At 42.7% G+C, this 12,802-nt stretch overlaps 1 protein-coding gene across 3 annotated transcripts; it reads right to left on the bottom strand.

Annotated features, from left to right (window-relative positions):
• Nucleotides 1-5,847: 5,847 nt before the first annotated feature.
• LOC119294605 (transcription factor bHLH25-like) lies at nucleotides 5,848-9,248 on the bottom strand. Of its 3 annotated transcripts, none has more exons than XM_037572818.1 (4): nucleotides 9,136-9,248; nucleotides 8,331-8,926; nucleotides 7,824-8,228; nucleotides 5,848-6,343 (listed from the first exon to the last, which is right to left on the bottom strand). In XM_037572818.1, the coding sequence occupies exons 2-4, from the start codon at nucleotides 8,919-8,921 to the stop codon at nucleotides 6,245-6,247; spliced, it is 1,095 nt and encodes a 364-aa protein (XP_037428715.1). In that variant the 5' UTR covers nucleotides 8,922-8,926; nucleotides 9,136-9,248; the 3' UTR covers nucleotides 5,848-6,244. The 3 variants fall into 3 exon arrangements, with proteins under 3 accessions (XP_037428715.1, XP_037428714.1, XP_037428713.1); XM_037572817.1 differs by having other exon boundaries at nucleotides 8,331-8,961; nucleotides 9,136-9,243; XM_037572816.1 differs by having other exon boundaries at nucleotides 8,331-8,958; nucleotides 9,136-9,227.
• Between the last annotated feature and the right edge of the window lie 3,554 nt (nucleotides 9,249-12,802).

Raw genomic sequence — 12,802 nt, 5'->3', positions numbered from 1 at the left:
AACTAGTGGTCTTGTCAATCAACACTTGATATTTTTTCTTTATTTCTACCTTCGTCGATTTCAGCATTACGAAGAGCTCGGGGATTGCTTTTTCATCCCTTGCATATTATAGTTCACCACTAAGTTCCAGTAACTTGGTGATGGTGACTAGAGAACTCTAACAATCACTATCTTATCTAGAAGATTAAATCCCACTTGATTCAAGCGATTATAGTACCCAGACAATCTTAGCAGATGCTTACTGCCTGAGCTATTCTCCTCCGTCTTTTAGGCGAAGTATTTGTCTGATGTGTCATACCTCTCAACACGGGCATGAGTCTGGAATACCAATTTCAGCTCTTGGAACATCTCATATGCTCCATGGCGTTCAAAACATCTTTGGAGTCCCAATTCTAAGCCGTAAAGCATGATGTACTAAACTATCAAGTAGTCATCATATTGAGCTAGCCAAACGTGCATAACGTCTGCATCTGCTCCTGCAATAGATTTGTCACATAGCGGTGCATTAACGACATAATTCTTCTATGCAGCAATGAGGATAAACCTCAGATCACGGACCCAGTCCGCATCATTGCTACTATCATCTTTCAACTTAGTTTTCTCTAGGAACATATAAAAACATAGGAAAGCTATAACGCGGGCTATTGATCTTCAATATAATTTGCAAAATACTATCAAGACTAAGTTCATGATAAAATTAAATTTGATTAATCATATTACTTAAGAACTCCCACTTAGATAGACATCCCTCTAGTCATCTAAATGATCACGTGATCCAAATCAACTAAACCATGTCCGATCATCACATGAGATGGAGTAGTTTTCAATGGTGAACATCACTATGTTGATCATATCTACTATATGATTCACACTTGACCTTTCAGTCTCCAGTGTTCCGAGGCCATATCTGCATATGCTAGGCTCGTCAAGTTTAACCCGAGTATTCTGCGTGTACAAAATTGGTTTGCACCCATTGTATGTGAACGTAGAGCCTATCACACCCGATCATCACGTGGTGTCTCAGCATGAAGAACTGTCGCAATGGTGCATACCCAGGGAGAACACTTATACCTTGAAATTTAGTAAGGGATCATCTTATAATGCTACCGTCGAAATAAGCAAAATAAGAAGCATATAAGATAAACATCACATGCAATCAAAATATGTGACATGATATGGCCATCATCATCTTCTGCTTATGATCTCCATCACCGAAGCATCGTCATGATCTCCATCATCACCAGCGCGACACCTTGATCTCCATCGTAGCATCATTGTCGTCTTGCCAACTATTGTTACTACGACTATCACTATCGCTTAGTGATAAAGTAAAACAATTACATGGCGATTGCATTGCATACAATAAAGCGACAACCATATGGCTCCTGCCAGTTGCCGATAACTTTGTTACAAAACATGATCATCTCATACAACAATTTATATCACATCATGTCTTGACCATATCACATCACAACATGCCCTGCAAAAACAAGTTAGACGTCCTCCACTTTGTTGTTGCATGTTTTATGTGGCTGCTACGGGCTTCTAGCAAGAACCGTTCTTACCTACGCATCAAAACCACAATGATTTTTCGTCAAGTGTGCTGTTTTAACCTTATACAAGGATGGGGCGTAGCCACACTCAATTCAACTAAAGTTGGATAAACAGACACCCGCCAACCATCTATGTGCATAAGCACATCTGTATAACCAGTCTCATGAACGCGGTCATGTAATTTCGGTCTGGGCCGCTTCATCCAACAATACCGCCAAATCAAAGTATGACATGCTGGCTATTATCGCCCACAACTCTTTGTGTTCTACTCGTGCATATAACATCTATGCATAGACCTGACTCGGATGCCACTGTTGGGGAATGCGGTAATTTCAAAAAAAAATCCTAGGATCACGCAAGATCTATCTAGGTGGTGCATAGCAACGACAGGGTAGAGTATGTCCACGTACCCTCGTAGACCGAAAGCGGAAACATTTCAATAACACGGTTGATGTAGTCGAACATCTTCGCGATCCAACCGATCAAGTACCGAACGCACGACACCTCCGCGATCTGCACACGTTCAGATCAGTGACATACCTCGTACTCTTGATCCAGTTGAGGCCGAGGGAGAGTTTCATCACCACGACGGCGTGGCGATGGTGATGATGAAGTTACCGGCGCAGGGCTTCGCCTAAGCGCTATGACGATATGACTGAGGTGTGCAACTATGCAAGGGGGCGCCGCACATGGCTAAAAGATCAACTTGTGTGTCTATGGGGTGCTCCCTGGCCACGTATATAAAGGAGGGGAGGGAAGAGGTGTCCAGCCCAAGGCGGGCGCGCCGGGTGTGGAGAATCTTACTAGGACTCCCCAGTCCAAGTAGGATTCCCTCCTCTTTCCTATTCCTATTAGGAGAAGGAGGGAAGGAGGAAGAGGGGAGAAGGAAGGAGGGGGGCGCCGCCCCCTCCTAGTCTAATTCGGACCAGCCTATGGAAGGGCGCGCGGCCACCCCTTGAGGCCCTTCTCTCCTTTCCCGTATGGCCCATTAAGGCCCACTACTTCCCCCGTGAATTCCCGTAACTCTCCGGTACTCCGAAAAATACCCGAATCACTCGTAACCTTTTCGATATCCGAATATAGCCTTCCAATATATCGATCTTTATGTCGCGACCATTTCGAGACTCCTCGTCATGTCCGTGATCTCATTCGGGACTCCGAACAATCTTCGGTCATCAAATCACATAACTCATAATACAAATCATCATCGAACGTTAAGCATGCGGACCCTACGAGTTCGAGAATTATGTAGACATGACCAAATAACAAATAGCGGAACCTGGATGCTCATATTGGTTCCTACATATTCTACAAAGATCTTTATCGGTCAAACCGCAAAACAACATACGTTGTTCCCTTTGTCATCGGTATGTTACTTGCCCAAGATTCAATCGTCGGTATCATCATACCTAGTTCAATCTCGTTACCGGCAAGTCTCTTTACTCGTTCCGTAATGCATCATCCGCAACTAACTTATTAGTCACATTGCTTGCAAGGCTTATAGTATGTGCATTACCGAGAGGGCCCAGAGATACCTCTCCGATACATGGAGTGACAAATCCTAATCTCGATCAATGCCAAACCAAAAAACACCTTCGGAGACAGCTGTAGAACATCTTTATAATCACCCAATTACGTTGTGACGTTTGATGGCACACAAAGTGTTTCTCCGGTATTCGGGAGTTGCATAATTTCATAGTCTGAGGAACATGTTTAAGTCATGAAGAAAGCAATAGCAATGAAACTGTAACGATCATAATGCTAAGCTCACGGATGGGTCTTGTCCATCACATCATTCTCCTAATGATGTGATCCTATTCATCAAATGACAACACATGTCTATGGTTAGGAAACATAACCATCTTTGGTTAACGAGCTAGTCAAGTAGAGACATACTAGGGACACTATGTTTTGTCTATGTATTCACACATGTACTAAGTTTCCCTTTAATACAATTCTAGCATGAATAATAAACATTTATCATGATATAAGGAAATAAATAATAACTTTATTATTGCCTCTAGGGCATATTTCCTTCATCGTGATGTCTGTGATCTCATACGGGACTCCGAACAACATTCGGTCACCATATCATATAACTCGTATAACACTAGCTATATCATCAACGAACGTTAACCGTGCGGACCCTACGGGTTCGAGAACTATGTAGACATGACCGAGAAACTTCTTTGGTCAATAACCAATAGCGGAACTTGGATGCCCATATTGGTTCCTACATATCACGAAGATCTTTATCGGTCGAACCTTATGACAACGTACATAATTCCCTTCGTCCATCGGTATGTTACTTGCCCAAGATTTGATCGTCTTTATATTCATACCTAGTTTAATCTCATTACCGGCAAGTCTCTTTACTCGTCCCGTAATACATTAGCTCATAACTAACTCCTTAGTCATTTTGCTTGCAAGCTTCTTGTAGTGTTGTATTACTGAGAGGGCCCAGAGATACTTCTCCGATACTCGAAGTGACAAATCCCAATCTTGATCCATGCCAACCCAATAGATACCTTCGTATATACCTCTAGAACATCTTTACAATCACCCAGTTACGTTGTGACGTTTGATAGCACACAAGGTATTCCTCCAGTATCCGCGAGTTGCATGATCTCATGGTCGAAGCAACATATATTTGACATTCAAGAAAGCAATAGCTATAAACTAAACGATCATATGCTAAGCTAACAGATTGTTCTTGTCCATCACATCATTCTCCTAATGATGTGATCCCGTTACCAAATGACAACTCATGTCCATGCTTAGGAAACATTAACCATCTTCGATCAACGAGCTAGTCTAGTAACTAGGTACACGGTATTTGTTTATGTATTCACACATGTATTTAAGTTTCCAGTCAATACAATTCTAGCATTAATAATAAAACTTTATCATGATTAAGGAAATATAATAATAACCATTTTATTATTGCCTCTAGGGCATATTTCCATTAAATATATCGGTTAAGCCATCGCAATTTTATTACTTACACCATGACAATTTTATTAATTAGACCATGGAAATTTTTCCAGTTAGACCATGGTATTTTTTTCTAACTAGACCATGACAATTTTATCAGTTAGACCATGGAAATTTTATTAACTAGACCATGGCAATTTTCTTGTAGGTAACATGGCAATTTGAATTTTTAGCATATGACATTTTCAATTTAAATTGTAGGTAGCTGTTTTCAATTTTGCCATGCGACTACATTTTACTTTGAGAGACATCATTTCTATCCTCTATAACATGGGATTTTTTGTTTGTGTTTTTCAGATGGCAAAAATTTAATACATGAATCATAAAAATGGGCAAAAAATATTAACATTTAGATGATTTGTTATCTCAAATTTTCAATATTATTTTTGTCTACATCATAGCAACCCCTTTTTGCACTTTTTAATTTTGTGTGTGTAAAATGGGAGTGTTGGCCCAAAAGGCTAGCGAATAGCATGGTTGGCATGGGGTTCGCGCTGGGAAGGTTTCCCACCAAACCAAAAGGTCCGCTTGATGGGGTTCTTCGTAGCAAACCAAAACGTTCACTGGACCTTCCCTCGTGGTGTCTGCTAGCGAGCTATTGATGTTTTTTTGCAGGTGCGGAGCATGAAGATTGACGATGTTACCATGGGCACCTGGCTATCGACTGGTACACCGCCTCCCACTCAAGGAATAATCTGTATTAATGAGACACCAAAGCGTCAAACCTAGGGTTTCATCTCTGATGGGCTAGAGAATCACTTGTCTCCTAACTATCCAACCACTGGTTGGTTCTCAACAGATAGTTCTTCTGATAAGCCATTCACCTGCACCTGATCTCGCTTACATGATCATCCAACCATTGCAACATAAGCCCCATACATGTATCATTATTTTATTGTTTGCAACATCGGTGGTTATTTCCCACTCAAAAACAATTTCAATGCATGCCTGCATCTTCCATGTCTTGAAAAATTCTTGACATTGTGTTGTTGGAGGGCCAAATTTACTTGATATGGAGGCTCAATGGCGGAGGCATAGGATCCCAGAAGCGGAGGCATGGGGGCTCGTTTGTGTCGCATGGGAGACAAGCGGGGAGAAGATGCCACTAGGGTTTTTGTTTGAGAGGGAGGATGATTGGTTTCCTTATAGTTTGGCTTTTTGGGCGTGGATTATCCTAGATGGTTGGATAAGAAACCTGTTAAAAAATTCTACAATTTGTAATTAAATAATTATTGAGTTGGTTTTTTCAAGCGAACCGAAAGAAAGAACTCTTTGAGTCGGTTTTCCAAAAGATTCGTCACAGATGACCTTTCTAATTATTTGCTGGCTGAAATTTTTGCCCAAAACCAACTCTATGGACTGACGGGAGAACTAGGATTCCTTGTAGTAGCGTATACATACATAGTACACGCGTGATGAATGGATATTATTACCAGGATATTCAGAAAGCAATATCCACAATTTACGTGCAGCCAGACCCAGTCATTTTCGTTTGGAATTGTCCACTTGGCTTGATCTTTCAGGAAGCTTTTGCAGTTCGTGTCGTTGCATACACAGAAACATGCGAATGTAATATGCTAGACATTCTGGTCGGAAACATGCATGCCTGCATGCACTTCCTCTCACCACTTCCAAATATAATTATACAGGATAATATGTTCCGTACTATACATATGACATGTAATATTTTCTTGTTTCAGTTTTCTTCGGTAGAAGTGCAGCTGCTATGCAATTCCAACACATAGTTGAGTCTTCCTACGATCTCCTCTGCTGTGACGGTGAAGCCCTCATCCACCTGAAAACAAAATGCGAACTAGCTATTGACCAGCATTGTATTCCCTACTTCGTTCAGATGAATATAATACTTATGAGCAAACATTATTGGCTTTTTTCCCCGGGGGAACATGCATGATTGGCTAGATTGAGAATTATGTTTCTGTTCAATAAATACTGGTCATCAAACATAAGTGCTGAACTATTTAGGTTGGCCATAGTAGGGGTAACATAACTAGCATCATGTATTTGGGACTCGCAAACATGCTTACGTGGCAGACAATTAAAAAAAAAGGGTCATAGTAACATAGGTAGACACCGTATCATAATAAATGTTATGCTGCTATGTGTCATGCATGACAATAAATGAGACCATCTATGATACTCCCTCCGTCCGGAAATACTTGTCAAAGAAATGGATGTATCTAGACATATGTTAGTTCTAGATACATCCATTTTTATCGATTTCTTCGACAAGTAATTCCGGACGGAGGGAGTACTACTTTATGATACTATGCACTATGAATGTAGTATTATACACTAGTATCATATGCATGATATTAGTATATGTTACTCTCTACTATGACCAGCCTTACACACATTCTACGGATCCTTCCAAACTCAATATTAAATACGCTCCCCCCCACCCCCAATATTAAATTCTCCAACCAAATCTCACCATATCCGCTCGTCCGTAAAGTCCATAAGAAATTCCCTGTAAATGTAGCTTTACTCGTCATCAAATATATATGTAGGAATAGGATCTACGATAGTATGCTTGTGAAATTTTCTATGCACGTTGACCATGTCTTGCAAACTATGAAGCTTCCTCATAATGCGGGATATATTATGTATTTTGTACGGAACATTAGTTAATGCCATCATAGTACAACTATGACGGTATGATATTCAATTTTTAATTTTTCCCGGGGCCAATTTTGTATTTTGTTGAATGGTTCCAACTAGCCAGTTTAAAACAATGAATATAGGTTTTAGTGTAAACAGCCCAGTTTAAAACAAAACTTTCTGGCATTGAAATCACATTGTCTTCGAGACATGAATGCCTTTCAGATGGCCCAAGTTGCTAATCACTTAGGTCTAGCTAAATCTAAGTCATTTGAGATTGTCCTATTTCTAAGTCGATGCTCTAAGCCGTCTGATGTCCACATGTTGAGATACATGTAGAAGCGAGTGTAGAAATTTCATGCCCTGCAACTGTATTCAAAATAATTGTAATTACTAATATTGAGAATACCTCATTATGAAGCGAGTGTAACAATGGGTGATTGTCAATGGAAATATACTCCCTCCGTACGTTAACTAGATGTTCTAACCTTTTTTCTAATTCAAATGTATATAAACGCGTTTTCGTGTGTTTGCTCACTCATTTCAGTTTGTATATAGTCCATATTGAAATATCCAAAACATCTTATAATAGTATCATACATGTTCGGTTGATAGGAAAACCTGAAATGTGAAATCTGCAAGAAAGGAAAACCTGCCTTGGCCGTGATGGTTATGATGACAGTGCATGCCGTGAACGGCATGACATTGGTGTGGGTGACGGTGAGGTGGAGCCCCTCCTCCACCTCCGACAGCACCCTCACCACCACCCCCTTGACGTCGTGGCAGAGGATCCTCACCATGACGCCGGTCTCCGAGAACCGCACCTCGATCTCCGGCAGTGGGTTCTTCGAAGCCGGTGCCCCCGACGACGCCGACGAGGGCGAGCCGTTCTGGTTCTGATCTGAGACGGCGGCGTCGGCGTGGCGCGGCTTCTTCTTGATGAGTACCACGGTCTCGTTGCTCCTGTTGCTGCGGCCGGTGGCTGCCTCGAGGGCCTTGATCTTCTCCTGCAGCTCCTTGACGTGCCTCGTCGCGTCGGAAAGGATCGTCGCCTTGTCCATCTGAATCAATCGTATGGTCATATGGACGACCTACACTGAGATTTCTTTTCATGTGGAAGAAGAACTAAGTGCAGGCGTTGAAACAAATCGGATTCGGAGCACCTTCTTGAGGCCGGGGATGACGGTGGAGAGCTCGATGAAGCGCTGGTTAATCTTCTCGCGGCGCTTGCGCTCCGCCATGATATGGTCCTGCGCGTACGGCGGCCCCGACGACACGGGTCCGGTACCGGTGGGGCTCCTTGCGGCGGCCCTCCTCGTCGGCTGGGACCCGCACACCATTTCCGGGACGACAGGCCCGGCGCTGCCACTGTCCAGTGTGCCGTCACTGGCAGGCAGCGCGGAAGCGGCGCAGAAATTCCAGCTTGTGACCGGAAGGTTGGTGCCTCCACCGTGCCTGGAAAGTCTTGGAGCGCACCTGGCCGAGTTCGGGGACGGGGGCCAGACGCCGTGCTCCATGGCCGCTGGGGACGAGAAATTGCCCCCGCTGCCGTCGGTTGTTTCGCCGGAGCTCCCGCTGCTTGCCGGATTGGCTCCGGTAATCAGCCCTTCGAAGACAAGACGCTGTTCACGGAGTGCCTGAAGCGAGGGGAAGGCTGCGTCGCCGGAGTCGCCGTTGACGACCACCACTGGGTCCGGGTGCTCCTGCTCTAACGTGTCCATTGCCCATTCCATGAACAGGGCCGAGTCGTCCATGTTGTCTGGATGGATGCAAATAATGGGGAGGAACCTTCTACTAATTAGGAAAGAAAAAGCACAGTTTAACCTAGATAGATGAAAAGTTTATGAGAACCTTCTAAACCAAATTGAATGTAATACAGGAGAAGAAAGAGATCCATGTATGTACGTTACTACGTATAATAAGAAGAGGAAGCTTATCCAAACTCAAAACTACTTAAGACTTAATTACCTCGAATCTTTCCTAAGCTTGCAGAAGACACACTATGATTAGCAAGTCCCCTCGAAATTATTTAGTGAGCAGGGCTACCCAAAGAAGCAACGGAGAGGTCTTGCCTTATATAGATATAGGGCGGTGACAGCCGCTGCAATGATCGCTCATGCTAGCCAGGCCTCTGAATGGCCGCTCCCATTGAGAGGGCCAATAATGCATGGGAGAAAACAATCCTTTCAACCAAATCTGGTTATGTCGCCTAAATCAGGTGAAAACGATATTTTACACCCCCTACAATACGCTAGGTAATTAAACTAGAGTAGAAGAGCTGATGTCCATGCATGATGTGTTGATTTGACCTAGCTCATTAATCTCCGGAGCAACATTTTTCGTGCTAATTCGTCCCTGATCAATATCACACACAATATCTTTCACTTCAGGGTGACACTTCGATAAAAGGAGCAGACAAAGAAGTATGAAAGATCTTTGGATGCCTTAATTTAATTAGTCGATTGCGGTGAAAATTGATTAAGTATGTAGTCGATGGCTCGATGCTGATGTCTTATTCGTACTGTGCTGAGTATTTTATCTTCATCTGCAACTCCATCAACTAATCTTCCAAATTAAGTGCAATGTGGAGCCACTAATAATCAATATGCATAACTTGGTCTTTATCGCTAAGCACTTGCAACTATATCTGGCCATGGGCCAGGCCGGGCCGGGCTTGGGACAGGCCTAAAAAAGCCCACGTCGGAAAACTGAGGCCCAGTCCCTACCATCGTGCCTATTTTTCAAGCCCAAGCCCGGCCCATCAGGTAAAAAGCCCTTAGGGCTTAGGGCCGTGGGTCGGGCCTCTTCCTTGAAATGCCAATATGCCAAGCCCAAGCCCGTCCAGGCCCTGCTGGTGGGCTCAAAACTTAGGCACAAGCCCGGCCCACGAGCAAGCCCATCGGGCCTAGGCCCTGGATTTTAGTGTCGGGCCTGGGTGGGCCGACAGGGCCGGGCCTGAGATGGCCAGGACTACTTGCAACCTATACAAGTTAGACTGGATGGGAAGACATAACTTGTACTCCCTTCGTCCGGAAATACTTGTCAGGTAAATGAATGATGGAGGGAGTAGGTTTTCAGTTAAGCTAGCACAATGCCCGTGCCTTGCAACGCGGTATGAATATTGTATTAGTATGCTAGCTTGTGATTACCTACCATATTAATATGATTGTGTAAATGAATATTTATCAAATCTTGATTACTTTATAGTTTGTTGAGAAATTAGGTAAGTAAATTAAAGTGAAATTGGTTTGGAAAGTAAGTAAATTAAGGTGATTGATTATCATATACAGAAAAGGTTGGACCAAGGGATGGTGGGAACAAAAGTGAAACATAAAATCTTACATTCTTTTTTTTTATGTAAGAGACCTTACATTCTTTTTAAGTACTAGTAGAGAAGATTGATGAAGACAAACAATTTCAAATGAATCCATCCACGTATTAAATCAAGATGTAGGACAAAGTAATATTTGACATAAAAAACTTAGTATTAATAAATGAAATGTAAGACAAGTTTCACATCATCTATTCAAATATGTGATGAAATATAGTTATTTTATAGAATATTAGAGCTTTAATGAGTTTCGACAAGACTCCGAGAAGGCGGCATGTCAGGTGTCCGTGCGATGTCATTGTTGAGGAAATATGCACACATATCTGGCTTTGGCATGGCCATAGTTCTCACTAGCAATTTGTGTAAGTATTTTTCATTGTAATGCAAATTGTCGTGGTGGACAAGCTCGTCCATATGTGCGCGAACATAGAACCCACATGCCATATAGCACCAATTATTTGTTACCTACACGGGAAATTGAATTCGTAGGGTAGCTTGTTAGACTCCTTCTCCTAGTCCTGTGAAGACTTGGCCAGAGATAGTCGTGGCACTGTATCAAGGAACAAAGGTAAAATATCTTGTCCCAAGGTACAACAACTGCATGCACCAAAAAAGAGAGACGTAAACACACAAAGCTCGGTGGATAAGAAAAAAAGAAACACTTTCCGTTTCAAAAAAAAAAAAACACTACCACACAAAGGGCATTTTGAGTTCCATTTCTAGAGAATAGTTGCTAATACTTTTAGTACTGGAGGCGGTTTTAAACAGTTTGTCTAATTCATATCTAGATATTTTTTAAGGATGTCACATGTAAACTCCCACAAATACATAATGCAGCAACAAGAAACAAGAAAAAATTAGGACAAAAAAAAGACCACAAATAGAGTGGACATCAGTTTAGATATGACATAACTATATCACATCTAGATGTGTCCTAGATAGACCCGGTTCTAAAACCTCATTGGATAGTTCCCAATAAACCGCTTTCAATATTACGTGTATAGCCGGAATTCTCTCAGGGACCGCTTTCAATTCTTTAATTAGTACTATATGCAAAACATTCATGTAGCAATATGCAGGGTACCATCTAATATATAGTTAAATAGTTAATCTCCACTACTTCTATTTCTCTAAATATGCACGCATGCGAGTTTAATACTCTACTAACTATTTCTCTCACCGTGCATGTAAACTCTCCCCTCCAAGCTTCGCCGGTAAGCCTGGGGATTCGCTTCCCCTCGACCGGCCGCTCCCGCGGCTGGTGTCAGGGAGGGGAATTTCGGTGCCTCTGCTCTGGTTAATAGTTTAGACTAGGATTTTTTTAGTCCTTATAGGTGTGGTGCTCAGGCGGATGGCAACGCTTCTTCTTCGAGTTTGTCTTCTGGGCTCCGATCTTCCTCGAGTTCATCCATCTGGACGTAGTCGACGGAGCTCCGGTGTAGATTCCTGATGTCTCCTTGCGCGGTGAGGTTAGGGTTTCTCGTCGTGTGGCGAGATTTGGTATCAGGTGCTTCAAATCTATTCAAGGGTTCGACGATGACAATTGCGGCTCCAGGGCGTTGGTTCTTAGGGGCAGGTGCACGAAGACTTCCCAACTATCATCGACAAGGTCAAGCTGGCTCCCGTAGGTGAGTGGCGACAATAGCTCGTTCAGACGATGGTAGTGGTCGTTCGGTGGTCTCGAAATCTCGATGTTTTTTTTTATTATGCTTTGGGTGCTTTGTACCTCTGGTGAACTTTGGTAATGATCTGGATCATTTTCCCAAAAAATGCACGTGAAATGCTACTTATATTCTATAGATACTTACAACTATATAATAATCATATATGATAAATCATAACATGTGTTTTCAGCTTCCATTTCTATATCCAAATTCCAAACAACCAAACCTAATGAACATGCATTGCAATTCATTCCCGCGACAGGTATCATCTAGTTAAGACATATGACACATGGGTAACTCAATTATTGGATGTCAACTTGTAGACATCAACCAACCAGACCGTCGAATCGACGATCTTTTGGGGTAAAGCAACGCGCCATTTTTTGTCCGGATGGTCCAACACGAAACTAAACGCCGGCTAATATACGCATCGGTCGCTACCTAGCGATGGTACCGCGCGGCCGCACCCACGTCAATTCTGCTCTCACGCGTGCATGTAGTAGACTGGTAGTATCTAAGTATCCTCGACAAGTTTACAGCATGCATCACGTGCTCTGTACACAGCGCGCTGTGCAAATTGCGGCCGTCCAGTAAGAATCCGAGGTCGGTCAGTTCGTGCTGTAATTATACAGCCCCTCCT

The sequence above is a fragment of the Triticum dicoccoides genome, chromosome 4B, assembly GCF_002162155.2.
Source record: "Triticum dicoccoides isolate Atlit2015 ecotype Zavitan chromosome 4B, WEW_v2.0, whole genome shotgun sequence".
Taxonomy (NCBI): Eukaryota; Viridiplantae; Streptophyta; class Magnoliopsida; order Poales; family Poaceae; genus Triticum; species Triticum dicoccoides.
This window is presented reverse-complemented; position numbering and strand designations above follow the sequence as displayed.

Excerpts from the sequence above, each read along its gene's own strand:
- LOC119294605 (XM_037572818.1), bottom strand. The coding sequence starts at position 8,921 with ATGGACGACTCGGCCCTGTTCATGGAATGGGCAATGGACACGTTAGAG. Across the intron at positions 8,229-8,330 it reads TCATCCCCGGCCTCAAGAAG|ATGGACAAGGCGACGATCCT; the intron begins GTGCTCCGAATC and ends CGATTGATTCAG. Across the intron at positions 6,344-7,823 it reads TCATAACCATCACGGCCAAG|GTGGATGAGGGCTTCACCGT; the intron begins GCAGGTTTTCCT and ends TTTTGTTTTCAG.